The sequence below is a fragment of the Hibiscus syriacus genome, unplaced genomic scaffold (assembly GCF_006381635.1).
Source record: "Hibiscus syriacus cultivar Baekdansim isolate YM2019G1 unplaced genomic scaffold, ASM638163v2 tig00112518_pilon, whole genome shotgun sequence".
NCBI lineage: Eukaryota > Viridiplantae > Streptophyta > Magnoliopsida > Malvales > Malvaceae > Hibiscus > Hibiscus syriacus.
In genome coordinates this window covers 50,223-78,205 of record NW_024063354.1, presented here as the reverse complement: position 1 = coordinate 78,205, position 27,983 = coordinate 50,223, and the positions used below count along the sequence as shown (strand labels likewise).

Genomic DNA, 27,983 nt, shown 5'->3' with positions numbered 1-27,983 from the left:
TATAATATTTAAGGTAAAACATATTAGATAATAAATATAATTATATAATTATAATCAAAAAAATAAAATTGGGACTTAAAAAAATTATAACAAATGATGTCATTTGGTTTAATTTTTTTAAAAAACACAATCTCACATGGTTAAGTAACATAGAAGAGCATCCTTAAAATTTAAAGAGTAAAAATATGAGAACAAAACAATCTCATATGACTAAGAAATATAGAATAGTATCCCAACTTATTTTTATAAATAATAGATGTAATTTAACATTTAAAATCATGGAGCCTTTTGGTGACCACAGAGCGAACTATTCTTTCGCTTCAATTGAGCTCAAATTTTAGGCTTCAATCGAACTTCTAACTTTTTTTTTGAGTTAGAGCCTTTTCGATTTCAAGTTTTAATATTATATTTCGACTTCGAGTTGAACTTGATAATTTTTAGCTCGTGAGTTTTTGAGTCGAGTTGAGCTTACTTTTAAAGTTTTCGAGTTCGAGTTGAGCTCAGCAATACTCGAATTTGACTTGGCTCGTTGAACAAACGACGTCGTTTGGTTTATTTGTTTTTTAAGAAAAAAAGTGAATCGGCGGTTCAAATCGATTTTACCGGTTCTCAGCCGGTTCACCCCGATTTTACCGATTTTCAGTCGGTTCTACCGGTTTTCAGCCGATTTATTGCCATACCAGTTTTGTGAGGTAACCGGACAGGACAGGCCACCGGTTCATGATTCAATCAGCCGGTCCGGTCCGATTTTGATAACCATGGTATAGTTAGGCTTTTTAGCCTTGTAAACATTAGCTATAAATTCTCAGAGCATTTATTTCAACATAAATTTATTTTGTTTAGTTGATTTTATTGTAATTTCAGTGTTTTCAAGTGTAATAAAATTACCTTCCTTTTTAAATTTTTTTTAGTATTTGTAATGTTATTCAAGTTTTTAATCTTTAATAAGTCCATCATTTCAACTAATATATTTTTATTTTAAAATTTCAAGTTAAATTTACTTAAATTATTAATTAATTTTCACATTAAAAGTAAATTTGATTTATGAATATTTTAACTCAATTAATATAATTTAATAAAATTAAGTTCAATAAGATACTTTTTAATTTTAATTTAGTGATTATAAATAAAAGATAATATAAGAAATATAAAGAATATTATGAATTTGAATTAACAAAAAAACCAAATTTATAATATACAAATTTTAATTAATATAAAAATTAAATTTCAAAAAATAATCATATTAATTTAATTATCATAAGTTTATTATAAATTTAAAATAACATAATTATATTAACTGTAACTTTACTTATAAGTCAAGATAATATAAGATCACTTTAACAACATGTCAGATCATTTACATATTGAGTCAATTACAGGTCAGGTTCATAACAGGTCAGGTTGAAAATAGGTCGGGTAATACCAATTATTTACCAGGTCAATCTCAGGTCCGGGTTCATATCAGTCGGATGCAGTTTGGGTTCGGGTATCGTTTTTTCGGTTCAATTCGGATTCAGGTCGTTCTCAGGTTGGATGCAGGTCAGGTTTAGATCCACAATTTCTAAGTCCATCTCGGGTTCAGGTCAACACCAGTTCCGACTTGAGTCGATTTCGGATCGCCACAACACATATCAAAAATAATTTTAACTCAAGTCGATTTAAGTCAATTTTACAGGTCAGGTAAGCCTTTTACACCCATAGCCTTAAGTAGTTAACCCCCAGCATTGTCAAGGTATACATCAATCCCATTTGGGATGTACGTGTGTTTTAATAAATATTTATTCTTTTGATGTAAAATAATTTAATCCCTCTTAATATTTTATTCTAGCTTCTGTCCGATAATATAACTATCTTAGTAAGCTATTCAAAAAACTTATTTATCTATACAAATAAAATGAAGGGATGGGTCGGTTGGGTCGGGTTTTTGGTCCACCCGATCCGACCCGAGAACAAGGGAGCCTCCACATGATACCCGATTCGATCCGACCAAAATAAAGTTTCACTCGACCTGAACCCGACTCGATATATAACTTAGAAACCCGACCTGACCCGACCTTAAATAATAAAAAAATCATTTTTATTCAATAAAAACAATGACTTAATTGAAAAAAATTATATATAGAGGGGTATTATTATAATTATTCATGAATATATAAGGTAAATATATATATATTTTGGCTCGAGTATTTTTCACCCTAAACCCGAACCTGACCCGACCTGAATATCACACTTAAAAAATCCGACCCGAACCCGATTTTTTTTAAAAAAAATCCAACCCGATCGAGTCGGATCGAAATCCACCGGATTCAGGTCCCATGCCCTTCCCTATTTAAGATTCATACCTATTTTTAAAGGAAAAAAATGTTAATGTTGATCTATGTTAATGTCAATATATTATTAGTTGTTAAATATTAGATGAAATAATAATATAAAACAATATAGAAAACAATTTTAATTCTTAAAGTTTATATAAATTATTAATTTGGTCTAATTAGAAAAAAAATTCAATAATAATATAAAACAATATAGAAAACAATTTTAATTCTTAAAGTTTATATAAATTATTAATTTGGTCTAATTAGAAAAAAAATTCAATAAATGTAACTGTTCGTATTTAAAAGTTTCATCATTCTAGTCTTTATTACTTTTTAAATTGTTCGTTTGTCTCTTAAAAATATTATATTATTCTCTTATTACTTTCTTGACATAAATAACAATTTAACAATAAGTTGTTGTTGTTTGCTTTACGATATAATATAGTTAATCAATTGTTTCTTTGATTCGATGGATTTACTTAGTTTGACAATATTATAAAAAAGGATTAATTAATAGAATTTTTTTTTCAAATAGGAAGAATTAAATTTATTAAATTATTTTAAATGGGACAAATTTGATGAAAACATTTAAATTTTTTAAGACTAAAACTGTTATTATACCAACCACAATAGACATCAATTTTATTTTTAACGACAAAATGATCAGTTTTTAATAATATTTTAATTGAGTGATATATTTAAATTGAAAAAAATAATTAAATATTCCGAAACATATGTTATCTTTTTTTAAAAAATTAATGTTAATTTTCTCTGCAAAACTTAATTTCCAAACCAAATATTTTTTTTACCTTCAAACAATAATACCAATAGGTAGGCGTAAAATAGTACCATGGCATCCGATCCGGTGCTTCCAACGACTCGACAACCCTTGAGCTTAGCCAGTTATCCGGCAACCATTCCTACAGCACCCGCCGCCGCTGATATGAAAACGTCCGATCCCGGCTTCGGATCCCCCACCACATGTATCCCCAACCACGCAGCAAACCCAGGAACCCCTATAGGATTACCTAGTTCAAGATTAGAGGTTTAAATTAACCGAGTTTGAATGAATAAGAGTATATTCATATTCGTTTGTTTCTCTAAGATGTTAATGTTCAATTCGTATTTGTCTAAACTTTTAATATTGCATTCGTGTTTATTTGTTTAATTTTAGGTAACCAACATCTCCTCTCTTTTCCTTTTTTTTCTTTACAATTTGTGTTAATTTTGTTGATCAATCTAACTTTTTCTTCTTTAATTTTATTTAACCGACATCGACACCGATTTTAATGCTGGTTGTCGCCTGTCAGTTATCTTTTTTTCTTTGTTCTTTTAGTTTTTTTAATAAGAATAATTATATCTTTGTGGCATGCTCTCTGTCTTTATGACACGTTTATCTCTATCTTTGTGGCATGTTTTTCTCTGCCTTTTGGTAGCTTACGATTTTTTGTCGTTGTTTACGATTTTGTCGTTGTTGTTTTTGTTTATATTTGTTCTCAGTGTTGAATTTGACATAGCCACAACTGATCAAGATGACACTTATTTGTTATCATGATGATCTTTCCTTCTTTGGATCCTCGGATTGATTTGGATACACGCTTTGCGTTCGTGGATAGTTTTCTCACGTCGCTTGATCTAATTTGTGATTTGTCTATGGTATTTTAGTAGTCTCATCTCCTTTTGTTGTTTGTTTATCGATATAATCATATTTATTCGTATTTTTAGTTTATTCTAGTTTTTTTGTTAGATTTTTTAACATTTTCCTTCTTTCGTCCTTATGTGATCTAGGTGATTAATTTTTGTCTTAATAATAATAGAAAAATGTCATAATTATATTTTAGATCTACAGTTATGCTTGTAAATCTTCATTGTAATTTTTTGATATTTTTTATTTTTAATAAAACTAACTTTACCTTTTTCATAAAAAAATTTAGGTAACCAACATCCTACTTTTACCTTTTTTATTTGCATGAAAAAGAAAAATAGTAAAATTACATAACTAAGCCTTAGCTCTAAGTTTAACATTTTAAACTCTAAAGTTCATCATGTGCTCAATTTAATATCTACATTCACAAATATTTAAAATATAAATAAAAAGGAAAATGAGAACCAGATAAACAAGCTTATTCGTAAACATAGACGAACTGAATGCGTTCTTGTTCATGTATTTATTAAATAAACAAAAAAAATTTGTTTATACTCGATTATTAGCTTAATAAACCAACAATGCACTAATATTTCATCTAAGGATATGTTCCCAAATCAGTTGATATTACGAATAGTTACCGAGACAATTGAGATACTCCAGCAAGGGAATTCCAGCCGCGGGGTCGATCTTTCTTACGAGGGCACTGGAAGGCACAACGCAGTATTCAGCTACAGGTAAGAAAGGAATCAGGACATCACCCTCACTGTACTTTTCATCCTTGGATCTCAACACTCTTCCTATTCCAAAAGCATTTATCACCTGCACGTATGGCTTTATTATATATATCTATAAAGCTAACCTGATTAACGAGCATTACTGCTGAAGTGTAAATGAAATTGATCTGGTTAAGGGGGAACTGGTGAAGATATAAACCATCATCGACGCCGGTCATTAATTATGGTATGCAGATAAGGTTCAACGGAGATGAAGAGAGTTTGGAGGGCAACATGGTGGTCGGGGATGGAATCGAGGGATAGCGGCGGAGCTTTAGGTGCTGCTTGGTTGTCGGTACGCCTTCCGCTGCGTACGAAACCATGTACCATTCTTTGCTCTCGACGATGTTCAATGCCATCTTCTATTCTATCCCCTTCTCTGCACAGTGGAATGGCAATGCAATACAGTCTTATTTAATCCAACTTAAGTTCAATTATCGATGTGATGTTTCACTTTCAGCCAAGCATATATATGAACCGAGCTTGAACGAATAAGACTATGTTCGTGTTCGTGTTCAGTTCGTGTTCGTTTAATTTTTCAATATCATGTTCGTTCATTTAATGTAACACCCTAATTTAGGGGCTAAATTTAAGAAATTATAAAGTAGTGAATTTAATTGAAATTTTGGAAGGAAATTGAGGATTAAATTAAAAAATTTCAAAGTTGATAGACCGTTTTATAAAATACAAGAAATTCAGTGACTAAACTCATGATTTGACCATTTTTCTTTTGGGATGAATTATAACACTCATTTCCCGTGTATTCTGCAGATTAATTTCTCAGTTTCCCTCCTCATTCAACCCTCCTTTCAACTTCGATCTATTCGTCGTCCGACCTCTGATCGACAAACCGAAACTACCATCGTGTTCGTTGTCGAATGAGGAACAAAACCCCTCAAACCTTTCATCGAGAATCGTCGCCGTTTGTCGTTAAATTCAGTCGGAAGTATCGTCGGTAATAACTCGATTTCAATTGATTTTTCGTCGATTCACGACGATACGATCATCCGTTTATGACACCTCCCACACCATCGTGTTCCTTGCATCGTTCCGAATCCACCGGTGTTCTCTGTTTCTCCGTCGTTGCCGGCGCGTGGAGGGGTGAGACCGTCAAAGTTTCCAACGTTTTGGAATCGAGCTCTCCACCGTTCAAAATAGTAAATCGAGCTTTGTAAGTGCCTCAAAATCGCTTAAAATAATTTTTAAGAAATTTTCCGGGAATTTTCCGACATTGTATCACTGTTCACGCGCCCACGCACCAACCTCGAGAGTGGGCATCGTCTGGTTGTAATTAATTTCTGTTTGAGTGCTATGTGTGTAAAATTCGGGTGTTAGTTTCATAAATATTTGCAGAATGTGGCTAATTTTGTAATTAATTTCTGTTAGGGTGATATTTGAGTAAAATGGTCTACTGTTGACCGTTGACTGGCATTGACCACAGTTGACCAAAACTTTGACCCGCGTTGATCGGGCATTAAACGACCTTTGACTTTGACCCAGTATACCTATCCTGACGTTTTTCGACGTTCCGAGTCCGATTCCGCAGTCCGTTTTTCGAAATTCAAAACCCGAAGGTCTCGAAATTGCCAGTCAAACCCGTTGACTTTTATTTTGACCGAAAATTCCAAATTTATGAAAAGACATATTTTATGCTTTCGACATCCTGAATCCGAATCCGAAGTCTGTTTCGCCAAATTCGAACCCAGTAAGCTGTTTTTCACTGATTTATCATCCAATTTGATCAGATTTTCAGAATTAAGCTCCGTTTTTATGTAATTTCTGTTGATATGGATCCGAGGAAATATTGGAAGTTGAATTAAAAATCAAAGGCGTTCGAATGGAATTTATATGGTTGATCAGTATGGCACAAAAATTGAGGTAATACTTTACTACCTCTTTATGCTTTATGGAACATGTTGATATTGGTAAATGCATGAATAAGATAACGTTGATCACTTTTGTGGACTTGAATAATTTATACACTCGATATGAATGTGGTAGAAATTCTGTAACTGAATACGGATCGAATGACTAATATAAGAGATTGATGAATTGTTAGAATTAAATTACAAGTTTGTGATTGGTGATAAAGAAATCAGCCCTGGATTTGTAACTTATATTTTATATCATCAAAGGTTAAATGTTAAAGGTACTTGGATGGAAAATTATGCGAATACTTCGGTAGGGTAAAATTACGAAAATACCCTTATGTTGTAGGATGACAAGAATTATCATTGGAAGTTGGTTAATAACTCTGAAAAGACATATTGATCCGATATAATTACAGATGTGCATAAGAAATGCTAGTTTTGCTTGGAAAATTTGATTAACTGGGTTTTAATGCCAAAAAGGGTTTGCGCAAGATGCTAGAAGTTTGTTAAGGAATAATTTCAAGATCAGAGAATGTTCGGCAAAGCAATTGACCATAAGATCTTTAAATTATAATTATTTTCGTTAAGAGCTAATATCGAAATTATCTGGTTAGGAAATTACGAAAATACCCCTGAGAGGTAAAATAGTCCGAGTTGACCCTAAATGAGAAAGTACTTTGAGAATTTGTACTTAACTCGATTAAGTACGAATTTGATTGTTAAGATCCTGATTTAGGGCAAAAAATTCTTGATATTCCGTTGGTAAAAATCTGAGAAGGCACTTGACCCGAAAATATCCGAGTTACGAGTAAATACCTGAAGAACAATTTATCGGGGTGCTCTTTTATCAAAATTGTTCGAAGGGACTGAAATAGATGATAAATTGGAATTAAATAATAAGACAGGATGAAAGAAAATGATTGAAATACATTGGATATGTAGAATGACTAGAATACCCCTATAATGGAAATGACCAAAGAATATCACCAAGGTCAGGAATGATTGGATATCCTCGAGCTCTGAAATGAATGGAATAAAACTGAACACCAAAATTACCAAAATAACCTTATGGCCTAAACTAAGTAAATGTCTTGGATTAATTAAGGAATCCAAATAAGCATAGGTTTTGGACTACCTTTAAAAGTAATGTAACACAATTTAAGTGAGTAGATCAACCCTAAAGCTATGTCAATACCTGGATGGCATAGATATTACTTGAATGTGTGTTCGTCTTCTCAAGTTTGGCTTGATGATAAATTTTGGAAGTATTCAGTTCAGCTCAACTCTAGATCGCATTCAGTACTAAGAATTGGAAGTTTGTTCGATAAATCAACCACGAATACCAAATTGAATGGAACAGAAGTACAACATGTATCTAAAATTCAGGAACGTTTGAATTACTCTGGAAAATCCCGAAGTAACTGGAATGGACATGATTGCTAAATGAACTAGGTAACCTCAATGACCAAGGATTTAGTAAGTGATTTGGATAAGTCTGGAAACTCTAATGAGTTTACATAGTGTACACTTACAATGGGTTATGAACAAAATAATCAAATACGCCAGCATTACATGATAATGTGGAAGCGTGGAAATGAAATAAAGACATTGGAAGATCTATTCAACAATGATTTAAAAAAAATGATATTTGGACAAGAATTTGTGGTATTAAAGAGTAAATACCCTGGAAGAACAATGAATTGACCAATCGACAAGCATTAGTTCTGGGAACTATTCATCTAAGAGTTATCCGATAATCCGATCAATCGACATAGAATGTAAATGTCCTGAACCTTCATATCTTCCTTATCAGCTCAAGTCACATTCTGAATAACTGATGATTCTGTCAGTTATTGAACTCTTCCAATAGTGATTCTGAATTCCGATATTCTATCGGTATACTGAAGATTCGTGTTCCTCTACTTATTAAGATTATCCAATATCTTTGAATACTATCTGTAAATTCTGGTGTGTTCCCTACTCACATGAATATTTTACTTGATTTTCGATTTGATTTCTGATATGATGCTTGACATGGATTCTGATATGATATTTGACATGGATTCTGATCTGATACTTGACTTGGATTCTGATCTGATAGTTAACCTGGATTTTGATATGATACTTGATGTGAATTATGATTTGATTTTTGATATATTTGTTTACAGACAAAACATGTTTTATTTGGGGGGTAATGTTGGAGGAAGAATACCTGGAGGCTTCTCGGCTGTGTGCTCAGGGCCTTACTGGACTTGACGCTGGGTGTATGGTTCTGGGGAACCTACACATTTTAGACTTGACCGATGGGGGTATATATATATATGTTTTAAAAAGATCTAAAAAGTTACATGATTTTTGGGAACACACTAGATAACCTATTCTGATCTTCTGAACCTAGATATCTGAAATATTTCCATGTGAACTGAATATTATCTGTTACTACCTGAAATATCAATGGGACCTTAGCTCAACCTAAAAAAATCTATAGATATCTGAACCAATAAGGAAATATATGTTTATCTGTATCTGCACGTTCTTCAGCATCATCTGGTAGTTCTGTATTACTGAGCTTTCCGAAGCTCACTCTATTACTCATAATTGCAGGTTAAAAGGATTGAACCAGTGCATTTATCGACATCAGTAAAGGAATTATTCCGGCGTTGTTTGCAGAGTATGGTACATGTGATTAGGGGCCATGTAATTGTATTTTGTTTTATATACGAGTCTGAAAATCTATTTTATTTTTAATACTAATAATTATTTTATAAGTTTACGTTTTGATAAAAAGTTTTAAATTTTCCGCTATGTTTACAGTGGGTCGCTCCGGCGGCCCTAATGTGACACTCCAGATCGGATCGGGTTACCTGTATCGGTCTGAGGGGGTTACATTTAACATTCGTGAACATGTTCGTTTATACGTTTAACCGGCATCGACACCGATTTTAATGCTGGTTGCCGCCGCTGATTATTTTTTTCTTTGTTTTTTTAGTTTTTTAATTAGAATAATTATATCTTTGTGACATGTTCTATATCTTTATGACACGTTTATCTCTGTCTTTGTGTCTTGTTTTTCTCCACCTTTTGGTAGCTTACGATTTTTTGTCATTGTTTATGATTTTTTGCTGTTGTTTTTGTTTATATTTGTTCTCAGGGTTGGATTTGACATCGTCACGACTGATTAAGATAGCGTTTATTTGTTATTATGATGATCTTTCCTTCTTTGGACACTTAGATTGATTTGGATACGCGTTTTGCGTTCGTGGATAGTTTTCTGACGTCGCATGATCTGATTTGCGATTTGTCTATGGTCTTTTATTAGCTTCATCCCATTTTGTTGTTTGTTTACCGATGCAGTAGATTTGTTCGTATTTTTATTTATTCTAGTTTTTTGTTAGGTTTTTAACCTTTTCCTTCTTTGGTCCTTATGTGATCTAGGTGACTAATTTTTGTCTTAATGGTAATAGAAAAATGTCATAATTATATGTTAGGTCTACAATTATGGCTTGTAAATTTTCATTGTAATTTTTCGATATTTTTTATTTTTAATAAAACTAACGATTTTCTTTCAAAAAAAAAATTTAGGTGACCAACATCCTACTTTTACCTTGTTTTTTTGTTTGCATGCAGAAGAACAATAGTAAAATTACATAACTAAGCCTTACCTCCTTAAATTTCACAGTTTGAATTCTAAAGTTCATTATGTGCTCAATTTAATCTCTACATTCACAAATATTTAAAATGTAAATAAAAAGGAAAATGAGAACCATATAAACAAATTTATAAACAAGCTTATTCGTAAACATAGACGAACTGAAAGTACATATGTTCTTGTTCATGTGTTTATTAAATGAATATAAAAAAATTGTTTATACTATATTATTAGCTTAATAAACCAACAATACACTAATATTTCATCTAAGGTCATGTTCCCAAATCAGTTGAAATTACGAATAGTTACCGAGACAATTGAGATACTCCGGCAAGGGAATTCCAGCCGCGGGGTCAATCTTTCTTACGAGGGCACTGCAAGGCACAACGCAGTATTCAACTACAGGTAAGAAAGGACTCAACACAATATCACCCTCCCTGTACTTTTCATCCTTGGATCTCAACACTCTTCCTATTCCAAAAGCACTTATCACCTGTACGTATGGCTTTATTATATATATCTATAAAGCTAACCTGATTAACGAGCATTACTGCTGAAGTGTAAATGTAATTGACCTGGTTAAGGGGGAACTGGTGAAGATATAAACCATCATCGACGCCGGTCATTAATTCTGGTATGAAGATAAGGTTCACCGGAGATGAAGAGAGTTTGGAGGGCAACATGGTGGTCGGGGCCGGAATCGAGGGATAATGGTGGAGCTTTAGGTGCTGCTTGGTTGTCGGTACGCCTTCCGCTGCGTACGAAGCCATGTACCTTTCTTTGCTCTCGACGATGTTCAATGCCATCTTCTAACTATCCCCTTCTCTGCACAGTGGATTGGCAATGCAATGCAGTCTTATTTAATCCAACTTAAGTTCAATTGTCGATGTGATGTTTCACTTTCAGCCAAGCATATATATGAACCGAACTTGAACGAATAAGACTATGTTCGTGTTCGTTTGTTTATATTTAAGGGTGTTTATGTTCGGTTCGTGTTCGTTCTTTTATTTTCGGAGGCGTTCGTTCATTTAACGTTCGTGAACGTCGTTTATATGTTTGTGAACATGCTCGTTTAGTGTTCACGAACATGTTCATTTAGCGTTCGCAAACATATTCGTTTAAACGTTCGCGAACATGTTCTTTTGGCGTTCGCGAGCATGCGTGTTTGTAAATGTTCAAAAATGTTACTAAATAAAGAAAATAATAAATTAAACATAATCAACTAATAAAACTCAACAATCCACAATAACAAAATACAATCTTAAAACATTATAGCAATATTTAGAAACATCCGTGAACAATTCCGTCTTAAAATATACTTGAAAATAAAATGGAACAACCAAATCATACAAGTAGCAACTTAGCAAAACGTCATCCGTCACATATCAAACAACAAAATAAAATGGCAAGCACAACCAAATTATCCCTCCTAAAACGTCAATCAATTCACCTGCAGAACCTAAGAAATAAAAACAAACATCAAGAATGGTAAAACGAAATTAGCAGCAACATAGACAATTATAAACATTTAAAGTTAGAGCATAAACAATTAGCAGTAACATAAACATTTAAAATAAAGAACTTCAAAGTATAATTACTAATAATTATACGTACAACTACTAAAGAACTAAGGCTGCGTTTGGTTCACGGAATGTAAGATTACCAGTGGGAATAAAAGATTACCAGATAATAGGATTACTGGGAATGTTGTATTTTGTGTTTGGTTGGTTTAGCATGAATGTAAGATTATCGTGTTTGGTTAAAAGAATAAAAGATTATTGGAATGTATATTTGACCAAATTGTCCTTATTATATATTTGTATAATATTACAAATTGTAAAATATTTTCTTTAAAAAATTAAATTCATAATATTTATATAATTTTTTTACAAAATTAAAAATATAAAAAAGGTTTAATGAAAGGGTAAAAAAAATTTAACCCCTGAACTTCATATAAAATTTCAATTATATACTTTTTTTTTTAAATCTAAAATAATTTAAGGATAAATTTGTAATTTAACCTTCGTAGAATTTTTATTATTCAATAACAGAAGAATGATATTTTTGAAAAAAAATAAAAATTTAAGGGCATTTTAGTCCAAAATGCCAGTAATGTTACAATACCTAAGGGAAGGGAGGTAATGACATTCCTGGTAATATACCCAAAAAAATCTACTATTGGTAATAAAACATCACCGGGAATGAGATTCCCGACCAACCAAACATGGGAATGTAGGATTCACATCCAATGGGAATCCCACAATCCTTGAACCAAAACCCCCTAAAGAACTTCAAAGTATAATAACATGAGTTAGCAATAACAATCATAACATGAGTATAATAACAATTAGCACCAACATAAACAATCATAACATAAACAATTAGCAGTTACAATTAGCAGCATCTAAACAATTAGTACTTACAATTAGCAGAAATTAAAGAACTAAAGAACTTCAAAGTATAATAACATAAACAAACTAAACAAATTATATAAACAAAACATTAAATAAACGAAACAAATGTGATCAAATTAAATACCTTTAATTTCTTCAAAGTAAAAAAATTATAAATCAGTTCGATACAATAAAAGTAAATAAACATTAAATACCTTTAAATAAACAAAACAAATGTGGTGATCAAATTATAAATTATAACTTTAAAAATCAGAGCAAAAAAAATTAAATACCTTAAAAATTATAACTTCAAAGTAAAGAAATCTCTTTAATTTCTTCTTTGTCCTACATAAAAAAAATAGGTGATCAAATTATAATTAAATATTAAATAAACAAAACAAATGCTTGAAAATTACTTTAGATTTCTTTTTCAACCCATAAAAGTTTTGATACCAATCGAAACCACAAAGTAACATATGCTTGTGTCAACACTTCGAATATATCTCTCAAATTTGGACCTTCCAGTCATAATTTTTTCCTTTCCTGGTTTACTAGTGGTAGAAGCATTACTAACACCACTTTCTTGCACGTCATTTTCCATTGATGTACCAACATTAGCTGCTTCATATTCATCCACATATTTCTTATAAAGCTCATATAAACTATCACACACAATGCGAATTTGTCTAAGAGCTTCATCTTTAGAATAAATTACACGAAACCTGAAGCTAATCAATTTCATCTTGTTTTTGGGATCTAATATAGCAGCAATAGAAATCAACAAATTGCACTCACCCCAATATTTATCAAATTGTCTTTGCATTTTCTCAGCCATTTGTCTCATTCAAAGTTCACCACTCAAAGATTTCTCCATCAATAACTCCTTGATACTCCAAAGTTCAGGAAGAAATAAATTTGAAGTTGGATATTTAGAATCTAATATTTATAAAAAGTAAAATCATGTATTAAATTAAATATCATAAATAAAAAGTAATAAATAATAAAATAAAACTATATATATTTAAATTGTTTACCTGATATAATATTGTTAACTTCATTAAACAGTGCTAAGAAAGAACAAACTTCTTCAACCCTCATCCAATCTTCATCACTTGACAAATAACTTACATCTCGTTGAACATACCTTAGAAATACATCTTTAAACTCCATTGCACATGACAACATAGAATATGTTGCATTCCACCGTGTACAACAATCTAAAATCAACCTCTTGTTTGGCAACTGAAGTTGTTTGACAATATCACTGAACATAGTCAAACGCGCAGTGGATGCTGCTATGTGCTTCACACTTTCCCTTACATTTTCAATTACATCTTCAATTTCAGAAAGACCCTCGTGCACCAATAGGTTTAAGATATGTGCACAACAACGAACATGAAATAATTACCCATTCAAAGGAAGTCTTTTATGAATTGAAAGGTTATCTTTCAACATCCTTACAACTGCATCACTGTAAGAAGCATTGTCCACAGAAATCGAGCACACTTTTCCTTCAATACCCATGACTTATAAACATTTGTACAATTCATCGTATACAACAACTCCATTATGTGGAGGAGGCACGTCAACAAAGTTCAAAATTCTTTTTTGCAAATTCCAATCAGAGTCCACAAAATGAGCTGTCAAGACCATGTATTGAATCGTTTGACTCGACTTCCACATATCAGTTGTAATGCTAATCTTATCAACTGTCGTTAACAACTCATTTAACCTCTTCTTCTCAACCTCATAACTTGTCCAACAATCAACTTTGGCTGTAGCACGAGAAATTATTACGTAGTGAGGACTTGCAGTTTTCATCAATAAAGTGAATAACTCATACTCAATGAATGCAAAAGGAAACTCGTGAGGCATTATCATGTGAGAAATAACTTCCTTGATCTTTGCTTGATCATATCTCCAAGTCTGGATACCACTCGTACTGTCAGATCTAGGGGCTTGCGGTGGTAAAAAAGATTGTCTTGTCCCTTTAAAGATATCTGACGTTTCACACAACCGTCTAAACGCCTTTTAAAATGTGTAGTCGTACCATCCTTGTTCTTCACAATTTTAATCTTACAGTGATTACACTGTACTTTTTCAATTCTATTAGGAAGCTTAACAATAGTTAATTCTTGCCAAACAGTTGATGTCTTCTTTCTATTTCTCCTCATATATGTCCTAATATCATCGAAACACTCAGGCTGCTCAGGGGTTGATTTTTCATTTCCTTCAGTGACATCCATCGGTGGTGAAGAACCAGTACACGAATAATGTCCTTGTTATGAGTTATAAGACATACCTAAAAATTAAAAAAAAAAATCAAATCATTATTAGCGGGTAACACTACATATAATAAGCAAGTTCTATAAAAGCAATAATACATATTACTTAAACAAGGTAAAAGAGAATAATATACCACAAATAAAGATCTGAAAATGTCTCCTCTGAACTCTTTGTGGCCTCCCCGAACCCCATTTAGAGACTGTTAGAAAGAGTTGGATCTTATAGGAGGATATATATTACTAATATAGAAAAAAAAATAAGAACTTTTTTACATACCTTTGATGACGTGTGATGAAGTTGAACAATGAAATATATCAAGAGATGCAACCAATTCTTGAGTTGAAGATGAAATTAATCTGCTGTTCTTTTTCCTTTTTCTTCACTCTGGTTCCTTTGAGAAGAAAACCAACAGTCAAAGAATGTGAAATCACTTAACTTATTGGGTACGATTAAATTAAATTAATTTAAATATTATAAAGGAATTGGGTACATTAAATTAAACCAATTTAAATATAAGAAAGGAAATCCAAATTAAACCAAATAGAAGCAACTCTCGAAGAAGATTAGTTTGAAATCTCCAAAATAGATTATTGAAGCAACTGCATCATCCAAAGAGGTAAAAAATGCTAACAGAAGATTGAACCAATGTCGTTTTTCTAGACGAAAAGCAAATAATTCCTATAATCCAACAATATAGTCAGCTATACAGTAACCATTTGCAAATCTAATCCCCCTTCGTGATATACCCATACAAAGCTTAGTTATATATGAACAGAATACGCAAACCTAAATTTTACATCAGAAAGTCTTAATCACACAACCTCTTTTATCTCATAAAGTATAGTTTGCTCAACTCTTGGAATTCCAAGCATATTCTTCTAGTAAAGTATCATGGACCAATCACCGAGTTAAATAGTAAGAATTTTCTATCCTACGTTAAAATAGCAGGGTTTTTTTATAGGTGGTTTAACTTGTAAATGACTGTCATTAACCATGCTACTTTCTAAGTAAAAACAACCCTGATTTTTTGCTGAAGCCTCGGATACTATCAACAAAATCATACATACGGACGAATTAAACACTTTATCTAATAAACAAAAAGACCACAGAATGAGATGACTATCCAGCTCAGTTGGTAGAGCACAAGGTTCTTAACCTTGAGGTCGTGGGATCGAGTCCCACGGAGGGCATTTCATAATTCGGAGGTCTTCTACGGAAGTTGCTCTCAACCTGGTGTTGGGGGCAGCCTACTATCTTACCTCCCTCTTACCCCATTACATATGGGAACAAGGGACAGTCATTATGAAAGAGGATCATGAACAGATAGAAGCAGCTCTAACATATTAAGCGAGCAAACCCAGGGTTTGGTTCCATTTGTTTAGCTAAAAAAGAAAGAAAAGAGAGATTGATTGATTATATACCTTGCACTGCTGCAAAACTCGAAAATCTTACAAACACAAAAAAAAATCTTGTAAAAAGATAAATGGAAGCTTCTGATTTGATTAAAAAAAAGGATACGGCTGAAATTTGATAAACTTAGGTGGCGTTTGGTTGGCATGAATCCCTTGGAATTAGGAGGAATTGAAATTCAATTCCACCACTTTCCCATGTTTGGTTCAAGTTTCCAAGGGAATTGGAATGCTTCAATTTTCCATCAAATGAGGGAAAGTGAATTCCATTCAAGAATAGATGGAATTCAATTCCCTTGTTGGAGGGAATTGAAATTTGACCATACTACCCTCATCAATCTTTTGGTAACTTATTCATATATTGAATAAAAATATTTTTTTTATTATTTCGGGTCGGGTTTCTAATTCATATATTTGAGTCGGGTCGGTTTTTTAAGTGTGATATTCGGGTCGGTCGAGTTCGGGTTTAGGGTGAAAAATACCCGACCCGAAAATATATATAATTTTACCTTATATATTTAGGAATAATTACAATAATACCCCTCTATATATAATTTTTTTCAATTATGTCACTGTTTTTATTGAATAAAAATATTTTTTTATTATTTCGGGTCGGGTCGGATCGGATTTCTAATTCATATATTCGGGTCGGGTCGGTTTTTTTAAAGTGTTATATTCGAGTCGGGTCGGGTTTAGGGTGAAAAATACCCTACCTGACCCAAAAAATATATAATTTTACCTTATATATTTAGGAATAATTACAATAATACCCCTCTATATATATTTTTTTCCAATTAAGTCACTGTTTTTATTGAATAAAAATAATTTTTTATTAATTCAGGTTGGGTCGGGTTTCTAATTCATATATTCAAGTCGGGTCGGGTGAAACTTTATTTTGGTCAGGTCGGGTCTCGAATGGAGGTTCCCTTGTTCTCGGGTCGGGTGGACCAAAAACCCGACCCATGACCATCCCTAATTGGAATGATTTTAACTTATGATGTTTATTAGCATGATTTTTATAATTTATTGAAACGAATAATCAATCAATAAAATTAAAATTTAATTTTTTTTTAAATTTTTATAATATATTGCTACATGTAATTTATAAACAAACTAAAATTAAGCAAAAAAGAAGAAGAAGGGCAATTCTGTCATTTTACATTACTGAAATCAAATTCATCTGACATGTCTACGAACCAAACAGAATATGAAATTGGATTCCAATTCAATTTCCTGCCAATTAAAAAAATATGGAATTGGATTTTAATTCCTGACAGATTTCAATTCCTTCATAGATTTCAATTCCCTCAGAAACATTATAGCGAACCAAACGTCACCTTAGAATTCTATTAAAAAAAAGGGAAAGGAAGCGTAGAAGAAACGAGCACGGAAAAGTTTTGTGTAGAAAATTGTAAAATTATATAATTGGTGCTTAAACTTCTTAGAATTTATAATTTAAACTCTATATTTTACCATGTATTCAATTTAATATGTAATTTCACTAATATTTAAAATATAAAAAATAAAACGAGCTTATAAACGAGTATGTTCATGAACATATAAACGATCTTCTAAACGAGATTGTTCATGAACATATAAACGAGCTTGTTCATGAACATAAACGAACCGAACGCACCTCTGTTTTTGTTCGTTCCATTAAATGTACGAAATTTTTTTGTTCATACTCGTTTATTTAGCTTAATAAATAAACATAAACGAACATTATACGAAAAATTCACGAACAGTTCACCTAACGCTCTATTCATTTACACCCCTAGATGTACGTATTTATCCCTTATATTCTCATCCCATACCTTTGGTATTAATGAACAAAAAATAAATAGATTTAAGGGTAAAGTACACAAATGGTCCCCGACTATAGGACATTACTTTGTTGAGTCATTTGATTATTAAAAATTATAAAATGATCCTTCGACTATCAGAATTTACTTTGTTGAGTCCCTTGACTATTAAAATTATAAAATGGTCACCAGACTATTCATATGTTCCAAACTCGTCATTTTCTGTTAAAAGTTTACAGTCGTTTGAGTTGGATATTAACCTATTGATTGGGATATGATAAAATTATTTTTTAATGATGTCTACTTACAGCGTCGTTGCTTCCAAGAACTTGTTTGACGGCATAATTTTCAAGCACTAACTCGACAACATAATGTAAACGAAGACTTGTTGCACAAAATATACCTCAAATGATTCTGGGATCAAACTTTTTCATAACTCATTCAGAAGGTTAATGTCCAGCTCAGAAGTCCGTCAAATTTTTAACGAAAAATGATGAATTTAGAACATATGAATAGTCAGATGATCATTTTGTAATTTTTAATATTCACGGGACTCAACAAAGCAACGTCCTATAATCAGAAGACTATTTTATAACTTTTAGTAATAAAATAACTCAACAACCCTACAGTTGAGGATCATTTTTTTACATATTACCCTAGATATAATGTATGTTGCTTATTATCTAATCTATAGGTATATTATCCATTCAAAAATTAATTGTCATAATAATATTAAGAAAATTTGATCTAGAGAAATGACAATTTTAAAGATAAAGATACCTATTATAATTTGGCTTCTGAACACTGTACTATATAATTTTTATATAATTTATTATAATTTTTTAAATTATAATTTAAAATTTTTCGAATTTAAAAAAGAAAACAATAATATAATGTCAACGCTACAATATTAATAAATCTCTATTTTTAATCTCATCAAAATTAATCTAAAATGTCGTGTTAGTACAAGAAATCCTCTTTATTTCACAAAGATATATCTTCGGACGGATACAGTAACATTGATAATACAAATAATCTCTCAGACTAATACAAAAAGAATAAAGATTTACAATGTACGGATGCTCGGCTGTAGCCTCTCTGTAAATTTCTGCCATGCAAATACTGAACTGTACATGATGGTCTCCCCACACGTGATGTGACGTTTACTTATACGGCATACAGATTATGGCCTGCTTCTCGCCGGCTTGCTGCTCGTCGTGCTGTGAAGCCGACGGTTGTCGGTCGGATGGATCTTTGGCGCACCATTTCGACGTAGGCCGGATCATCCGACAGCCCTTCGTGTCTTATCCACTGTATCATTCCATGGTACATGGGGAAGAAGCGCATCTGAATTGCGTTGTATAAGAAGTATGGGATAAGGGTGGCGATGACGACGAAAAGCGTAATGAACCAGTACGAAGGAGCCGGCGCGAGAGCTTCGATGAAAACTCTGTAGGCGTCGGTGGAGAAACTGGGAGGCAAGAGACCGTACACCACTTGAAACAGGTACCAGAATCCAATGGAACCCCAGATGACAATATGTTGTATCAAGGTGAAGTAACTGATCGAAAGGGCCAACTGCAGGTTCACAACCCAGACAATGCATGCGTACATCGTTCCCGTAAAGATCTCTCTACTAGCGGTTTTCCCGTCATCGTTGAAGGCCTGCTGCTCTAGAGCTCGAGCGCAGAAGAAGAATACGATTATGGCACTGTAAAATCCATTAAACATCCAGCTCACTATGCGCCGCCAGCTGAAGAGAACGTTCTGCACACCTTCTTGGTATAACAGAGGAAACTGCCACAGATTAAACATAGAGCAGAAGCAGTTAATAAAACATCCATCTCCCACAATATATAGTGTGGTAGGAACAACCGAAGACTCAAAAAGCCACCTACCTTGAGACAAAACCGTGCAGATACGTCCTGGTCGAAAACTCCCATAGCGATTACGGGAAGTGATGAGAAGAAGACATTGTAGAGCGATAAATACCAGTCGTTGTAAGCAGGCTGTGCTGAAAACGACGCGTACACCTCGTACAGAAATATTGTGAAACCGAATGCAATGTTCTTGTAGAAAAAGTAGCATATCTGTCACCACAACAATAGAAAGGCAATTAGGCCTGCAAGTCAAATTGATAACTTCTTCAACTTCAAAAGTTTTATCATCTTAATGAATCAACACTGACTAGAGCAACAGAATGAATGTATTACCATTGATGAAATTCTCCTATAACACCAATGTCCATGCACAAGTAGCAAGCGTTCTAAGTACCGAAACTGAGCAATTGCGACATCACTTGACATCACTGCCTGCGTTAGACAATAACAACAAAAATCAGTAGATTGTGGAGATTTTGACATCCTTCAGCATTACCATACTCCCATCTCTCGAATCATAAATAAAGCTAGAGGAACTTAAAACACCAGAGTCGGTGCATTATCAATTAAATACCTGCATTCCTTCCACACCACTGATTCCAATCCCAATATCTGCTTCTTGAAGCATTCCCACATCATTAGCACCATCTCCAATGGCTAACGTTGTTTTCCCGGTTCCAGTTTTTACTAGCCTTGTAACCTATGAATTTCAGTTTTGTCATTTAATAGAGAGAATTACTTACCTGAAGCAAGGACTAAATATGAAAAAGGGGAAGGGAAATAAAGAATCAACTCAGTAAAATCACCGGAAAGATGTGAACGTACCAATGCCTTCTGTTTCGGTGAGGAGCGGCAGCAAATCACAGATGCACAACCAATGGCGAGATCTAGAAATTTTTGCTTCATATCATCCTCTAGAGCATAAGCAAGTGATTTCCCATCAATAATCAAGGCAAATGCCTCGGACATTGCACTTAATGAAGAGACCTGAGCCTTCCCTGAAGCTATCTGTTCAAGGACACTTTTTCTCGATGCCTAAAAGAACAATCATTCCATCAATAAAGATACAAATATTTTTAACAATCAAAAAGAAAATTTGATACAAATTTTATAAACTATGCACAAACATATAAATTACACATGCAGACACTCATGAAACACAAAATCCGTATGAAATAATCATTTTACCTTGTTGATGGCATTCTTGTCTCCAGTTTTCTCCAATGACTGGATTTCTGGAGCATCTAAAGTGATTATAATCTGTTTCATTCCTTGTCTAAGCAAACTACAAGCGTAACTGCAAATTTATGAACTTTGGTTAGAGATCAGGGATTCGATTATAGTAAGTTTTATTTTAAGCAGTAACAGAAAAGGTGAAACTCAGGAAGCATACCCGATATTGATGGCTGTCTCCATTTTGTCTCCAGTCAACACCCATAGTTTAATCCCAGCTTGAGCAAGCTTGTCAATGCAGTCAGGGACCTGTAAGGTAAAAATAGACGAGAAATCTTTAGTCCCCTACTCTGCCTCGTTAAAAAAAAGGGTTCAATTATAATTGCGAATTCCAGCATACCCCATTTTGGAGTTTGTCCTCGACAGCCGTAGCCCCTAAGAGAATTAGATCTCTCTCAATCGTGTCTGCAACCTCGTCAATTAAGGTTTCGCGATCTGCACTAACTGAGTTTTTTGCCTCAGTGAATTTCTCGTTAAACACTTGGTATTCATTTTCTGAAAGTTCACGATATGCTAGAACAAGGGTCCTCAGTCCTGCATCAGCATACCCATTCATGTGCTCCCTAGTGTCCTCTTCAAAGTCGCGACCACTCTTGGCCAGCATTTCAAACATGACACTGCAAAGGGAAAAAAGGCATTATGATGATATGTAGTGCAACAAAAAAGGAAATAAGTGTTATTGGTTCCCCCCAAGAATTCGATTTGGTCTATTGATACTAACCTGTCGGCACCTTTGGAAAGTAGAAGAATTTTTCCTTCTTCATCTCTTACAATTACAGACATCCGTTTTCTGGTGCTGTTAAACTCTATAACATTTAAAAGTTTATATGACCTGCAAAATGAAAACTATTCAACTCCAAATGTACTTAAACGAGCGAGCCATCATTTAAGGACAACAACCTGCATGCTGATGAGTATACTACAGTCACACATGCAAAGAGTAAACATTTAAACATTCGGTATCCTTTCTTTCTAATTGGTCAATCACATAGGCGAAGAATGCAAGTCAAGAGTGCCAACTAAATCTATTGAAGATTGATTATTAGATTAAGATTTTAACTCAGAATGAGGCTTCAGTGACATGAAGCTCGTTTTCAGTTTAGTATCCCCGTGCCATCCAGTGCCTAAAATTTCAAAGCATTTCTTGTTTGAGCTGTTTTCTCTTGAAGCTAAACATCAAGATATGTTGCTATTATGGTTATAAAAGGTTCATGGGACAGGTGGACTTGATGTCAAGATGATCCTACAATGCTAGTCACATGCAGAAAAATAACATAAGATGATAACATAGAGACATAATGTCTACATGGTTAAGGCATGCGAAGATCGTCACCTGTCAACTGTCTGTCCGGAGACAGGATCCAACTCATGTAGGGAGATGCTTGTTTGTGTCCTGTTGTGGAATTCAAAACCTAGGACTCTTGCTGCAATCACAAATGCTGCTTCATCAGGTGATTCAGCCTCATATGAGATTTTTCCTGTCTCTTCGTCCACTTCAGGTATTGCAGTATGACAGATTGCTAACAGACGGAAAAACTTCTGGATGACATCCGCACGAGGCTCATTAACCCAGTTTCCATTCATGACCCTTTCATCCTTAAAGTTAAAACCTTTAATAGCCGGCGTATCAGCAAAATCCTCAACATGGTTAGGGCCATTTAGTTCACGGACGGGTGAACCTTTCTTTCTATCCATTGCCCTCTCAACTTCTGTAACACCGCGGCCATAAGCTGTACCAGCCACAGAACACTTGATGAACTCCATTGAATTACAGGTTAGTGTTCCCGTCTTATCAGATAGAATCGTGTCAACTTGGCCAAGTTCTTCATTCAAATTAGAGGTACGGGCATGTGCTGGTTTGTCGGCCTCCTCATAATACATGTGAATATCTTGATTGATGAAGATGCTCTGAAGAACTTTAACAATTTCTATGGACACATACAGAGAGATAGGGATGAAGTAGCTATACAAAAGAAGAGCTGTTAGGAAGTGATAAATTGCTGCAACTGGAGCTCTACTAGGATCAAAGAAAATTTCAGCACTATCAGGCCGAAGATACCATCTCCTTCTAATCCTTCCATTTTCAAGGTCTCTGTCAGTTTCAATCCCAAAGAAGATAGAACCAATAAATCCCATTACGGTCACGATAACGAACATAAGGTAGATAATCCGATCCATCTGCTTCTCGATTTTGCTTCTCTTGGAAGGAGGATCAGTAGAATTCTGCATGACCTTGGTGTCATGACCAGTGAACACAACAGCCCCATATACGTAATCTGTATTCCGGAGTTTCGAGTCCCGAAGGAGAAGTTGTTGAGGAGAAAGGGGATATTGTTGCTCTTCGAACTCCATAGTTCCAACAAAAGTATACAAATTCGCATTGGGGTCCTCGCATTTAATCATAGCCTTAAAGTCCTTAAAGTTATAGTCATCATGTAAGGATGAAGTTACCTCTAGCGCTTGTTTCAGCTTCAAATTCGTTTCTCCATCAAGGTTCATGGTTTCAACATAGCAAACCGCATCATCGTAACTGGATGCGAGCAAGATGAGATCCGTTGGAAAGAATTCATCTTTCCCCACCTTTACAATATCTCCCACTCTAAGATTCTTCCACTCAGTATGATCAAAGTGGCCATCACCTCGATGAACTTTTGTCTTTCTGTTGTTCACCTCATTATCCTGAAGAAAACCCAGATTGACCATAAAACAACCAGATTATAGAAACTTTACCTACAAGCTAATTCAAGGGAAAAAGTCCAAGACAGATATGTTCTATGAACAAGCAGCAATAAAGGCAGTGAAAAAGGAGAGAAACCTGCTGTTTTCGGCGCCAATCCTCGACACCTTCTTTGATCATTGTAGCGCCAATAACGATGATGAGAGGGACGATAGCACTAACAGCTGAATAAGGAGCAAGAGCAGTGAAGGAAAGTATACCGGTAACCAAGAAGTAGAAGTTAGCGACTCTCCTGAATTGCTCGAACAATGACTTGGGCAAGAAGGTAGCAACGTTATACTTGGTGGTACTGACATAATTATCCGAGTAACGGTGGATTCCCGCCTCCAAGGAACTCGGTTCATTGCAATGAACAACCCTGGAGAATCCTGGGCCCCCAATCTGCGAATGGTCTTCCTTGAATGATGCTTTACCACATCCAAGTCCATAGATCTTGCTCATCAACAGCTTCCTCTTCCTGCCACCACCCATTTCCCCCCCTTTTTTCCTCTCTTTCAACTACAACAATCAATTTACTAAAAATAATATATTCAGCTCACCCTCCTGATCTTAGTTTCACCCAAAAACTGTATGTACAGTGTATATGTACGTATACAATCAGCTATAAGAAAGGAGGAAATTACAGATTTTTTTTTAATAAAAAGATTGGGTTATTCTTGTTGAGCTCAAAGCCCCAGAAAATTAATAAAAAAACTTTTTCTAGAACTAAAGGTTTAGACTTTAGACACAAAGAGAGAGGGATAAATAGATTTGGAGAAAGGATCACAGTTTATTAAAGACACGTATGTCAACATGTAAGAATTAGTCTTGAAAGAGAAAGATGAATAGAAGGAGAAAATGCAGAGAAACAGAGGTACAAGGAGGATAATAATATTGGCAAAAAAAATTCAAACAGAATACTAGAAAGGGTTGAAGGAGGATATGATTTGATGTCAGCCTTTTTAATTATGAAAATGAATAAGGCGAAGAAGCCGAGTTTAAAATAGGGATGAATTCTTCTTCTTCTTCTTTCTCTTGTCTCTCTCTGGTTTTGTTTTCTGGGTTTCTAGTAGGAATACATTTCTTTAATGATTCCATCACAAACTTTGATTTGAACGAAGACTTGGACTTTTTTGTTCTATATTTTATGAGTTTCATGTACGCGCGTTTTGCTTTTGTTCCGTTTTGGAGGCCAAAAGAAAATACAAATTTCAAACCTTTTTTTTTTGGTACATATGGATCGTTTTGTGAAGACAATATACAAAATTATTTTAGGTAAATTACAATTATAAGTCACTCGATTATAAATAATATTACAAACAAGTCATTGGTTACAAACAAATTATTCAATTAATTGCAATTATAAAAAATAGTTCTCATTAAACACTCAATATATATTTGTAATAATCTATTCATTAAGTAATGTGTTTGTATTTTAAAAATTCAATAATTTGTTTATAATTTTATTGATAATTGAATGACTGACTGTGTAATTTACCCAGTATTTTGGGTTAGGATCTTAGGGTTGGCGCGGGCGTCTGGAAATTAAATTTCAAGCCAAGTGAGCGAAGCAATTGAAATTGCCAATCATTGAAGGGAAAAAAAGGAAAGACGTTTTATCCAAAAATAAAAAAGGAAATATTAAGATCAAATAATTATTAGAAAAAGGGAAGACAAAATTTTCGAAATATCATTTCCAATCGTGACCGTTGGTTTCCGATTTATTTGGTCTTCTTTCTTGAAGAAGTTTCTTCTAATTTTCTAATTCTAATTCTAATTTTATAATGTGAAAAGTTGAAAAATAAGAGAAATAATACCGTCCGCATTACAAGAGAAAGTGTTAGTTTTTTTCACATTCCGAATCACCAAAGTTAACCAACGGAATTGGTTCAAGTAGTAAGTAACTTGATATCGCTTAAGCAAGTTTTAAGTACGAGTCTTTGTGTATGTAGAAAATTTCCGTTGGGGGACTTACCCACCAAAGCCAAGTATGAATTTTTGTTCAAATATGCTAGTTGGATGTTATGTCAATGCTAAGTGACTCGGGCACATCCCGAATACTCTAGAGGAATAGACTAGACGAACGAGGTATCGATGCTATGTGACCCGGACTTAGCTCGAGGTTTATGAAGATGTCGATGCTATGTGACCCTGGTTTCGCCTGGGGTTCTTTAGTAAGCAAATATGAGTGTGAGTTATGTGATGCTAAGTTACCCCGAGTTACACCATGATGCTTTACTGTGGTTGTTGTGTTTAGTGTATGTCAATGTTCATAACCATACTTGTAGCATGCTTATATGTTGGATACTTGTACCGTACTTGTGAGCTCATCGTACGGAATATGTTTTCGTGCGCAGGTTCATAAGTGCCAGTTGAGGAGTTCGTCGCCAGACTTAGATTTCCAGACTCGTCTTTCTTGCAAAGTACGTATCGAGTATTATAGAGGGCATATGTACTGTCATAGACTCTTGTTATGTATTTGAGTCGTAAACTATGTTATATTTGTATTTATGTATTTTGGAGACTGATGTTGGGAGCTCTCCATATTTTGAATACTTATATTTGCAAACATTTTATATTTTGGTTTTATGTCACGCGTGGATGTTAAATCGGTCTAATGATTTAAAAAATGGTTAGCCTCTTAGGTAGTTTCGTGTAACATTCTAATCCACCATGTTTCGGGTTAAATTGAATTAGAGTGTTACATTAGTACCTAAACTTTCAAAAAAAAAATCAAAACTTAACGTTAAATTTTGAAGAATTGTACTAAAATAAAAAAAACTAAAGTTTTTAGCGGCATATTACTAAACTGAAACAAAAACTAAATTTTAAGTATGATATTAAAAAAAATTTAAAAATTAGGTACGAAAATGAATCAAAACGAATATTTTAAGTACTAACCGCGTAATTTTACCCTTGATAATTTAACCAAATAATATTGTGAATTACAGATAAGCGAGAGATGCAGCTGCAGCCAGACAAGGCAGGAAAGAACAGTGTTGCGACGTGTAAGACACTAAGACGAGATGCGATTGGTCGAACCCAACAAAACAAAACGGCAATGCCAATGACGAATAGAGTGGCGTTTCGGTCCGTGAAAAGTGAATCGCGACGGCGACGAGAGTGTGTAGAACGCAGTGAGTCAACGGTCTTCTAGAATTAACATTTATTTAAATTTGCTAAAGCGGTCACCTCATATGTCATACATAGTATTTAATCAACAACTTTCATCATCTCTTGGTTCATAATTCAACAGCTTTCATCAATTATGTCATATGTTGTTGTCAACGACCCAATTTTATTATTATTATTATTATTATTAAATTATTATTATTATTATTAAATTATTATTATTATTATTATTGTTCCTTCTGTCCCTTTTCCTTTTGCTTTTTCTTCTAATAATTCCCCATCTCCTGGTATTCAGCGCATGGTTGCATCCACATGATGCACGAGAAATGAATGAATAAATGAATAATAATAATAATAATTTTTGTGTTTGGTATAAGAATGAAATTGGGATTTTGATAAATTAAAATCAAAAAAATTAATTTGTAAAAAATCATTTAAATTAAATTATTAATTTATAAAACAAGACAAAAGTATAATTTTTTGTTTAATTAAGAGAAAAAAAGCATTTAATTTAAATTAATTGAATATAGGAGGACTAAAAGTATAGTTTATCCATTCAATCGAACATGCCAAAGGCTCTTAGCTTTCGTCCTCGTTTCGAATTCGGGTGGAGAATGGTTGTGCGTTGTGCAATATTTCCTTATCGAACCTGATGTTATCAATGCTATAAGGGACGAAAGTAATATTTAAGGTTATGAGTGTAAATATTTAAAAAATATATATAAAAATTTTATAGGGTGTGTTTGGTTGGGGGAATGTAATTAACATTCCCACGTTTGGTTGGCCGGGAATGTCATTCCCGGTAATCTTACATTACCAATAGTGGATTTTTTAGAATATATTACCGGGAATGTCATTACCTCCATTTCCTTATGT

At 33.6% G+C, this 27,983-nt stretch overlaps 3 protein-coding genes and 1 pseudogene across 3 annotated transcripts; all 4 read right to left on the bottom strand.

Annotated features, from left to right (window-relative positions):
* Window positions 1-2,336: 2,336 nt before the first annotated feature.
* On the bottom strand, window positions 2,337-5,095 carry LOC120181224 (annotated as a pseudogene).
* Window positions 5,096-10,551: 5,456 nt separating this feature from the next.
* On the bottom strand, window positions 10,552-11,062 carry LOC120181223. Its single transcript, XM_039186395.1, has 2 exons — window positions 10,832-11,062; window positions 10,552-10,749 (listed from the first exon to the last, which is right to left on the bottom strand). The coding sequence occupies exons 1-2, from the start codon at window positions 11,060-11,062 to the stop codon at window positions 10,552-10,554; spliced, it is 429 nt and encodes a 142-aa protein (XP_039042326.1).
* Window positions 11,063-13,493: 2,431 nt separating this feature from the next.
* Window positions 13,494-14,173, bottom strand: LOC120181222 (zinc finger BED domain-containing protein RICESLEEPER 2-like). The gene is made up of 3 exons (XM_039186393.1): window positions 14,111-14,173; window positions 13,684-14,002; window positions 13,494-13,585 (listed from the first exon to the last, which is right to left on the bottom strand). Exons 1-3 carry the CDS (start codon window positions 14,171-14,173, stop codon window positions 13,494-13,496), a joined length of 474 nt encoding a protein of 157 aa, XP_039042324.1.
* A 4,943-nt stretch (window positions 14,174-19,116) lies between these two features.
* On the bottom strand, window positions 19,117-24,647 carry LOC120181227 (putative phospholipid-transporting ATPase 9). Its single transcript, XM_039186396.1, has 11 exons — window positions 24,075-24,647; window positions 22,593-23,938; window positions 21,981-22,091; window positions 21,600-21,876; window positions 21,420-21,508; window positions 21,215-21,323; window positions 20,852-21,061; window positions 20,601-20,726; window positions 20,360-20,458; window positions 20,045-20,236; window positions 19,117-19,943 (listed from the first exon to the last, which is right to left on the bottom strand). Exons 1-11 carry the CDS (start codon window positions 24,465-24,467, stop codon window positions 19,314-19,316), a joined length of 3,582 nt encoding a protein of 1,193 aa, XP_039042327.1. The 5' UTR covers window positions 24,468-24,647; the 3' UTR covers window positions 19,117-19,313.
* Between the last annotated feature and the right edge of the window lie 3,336 nt (window positions 24,648-27,983).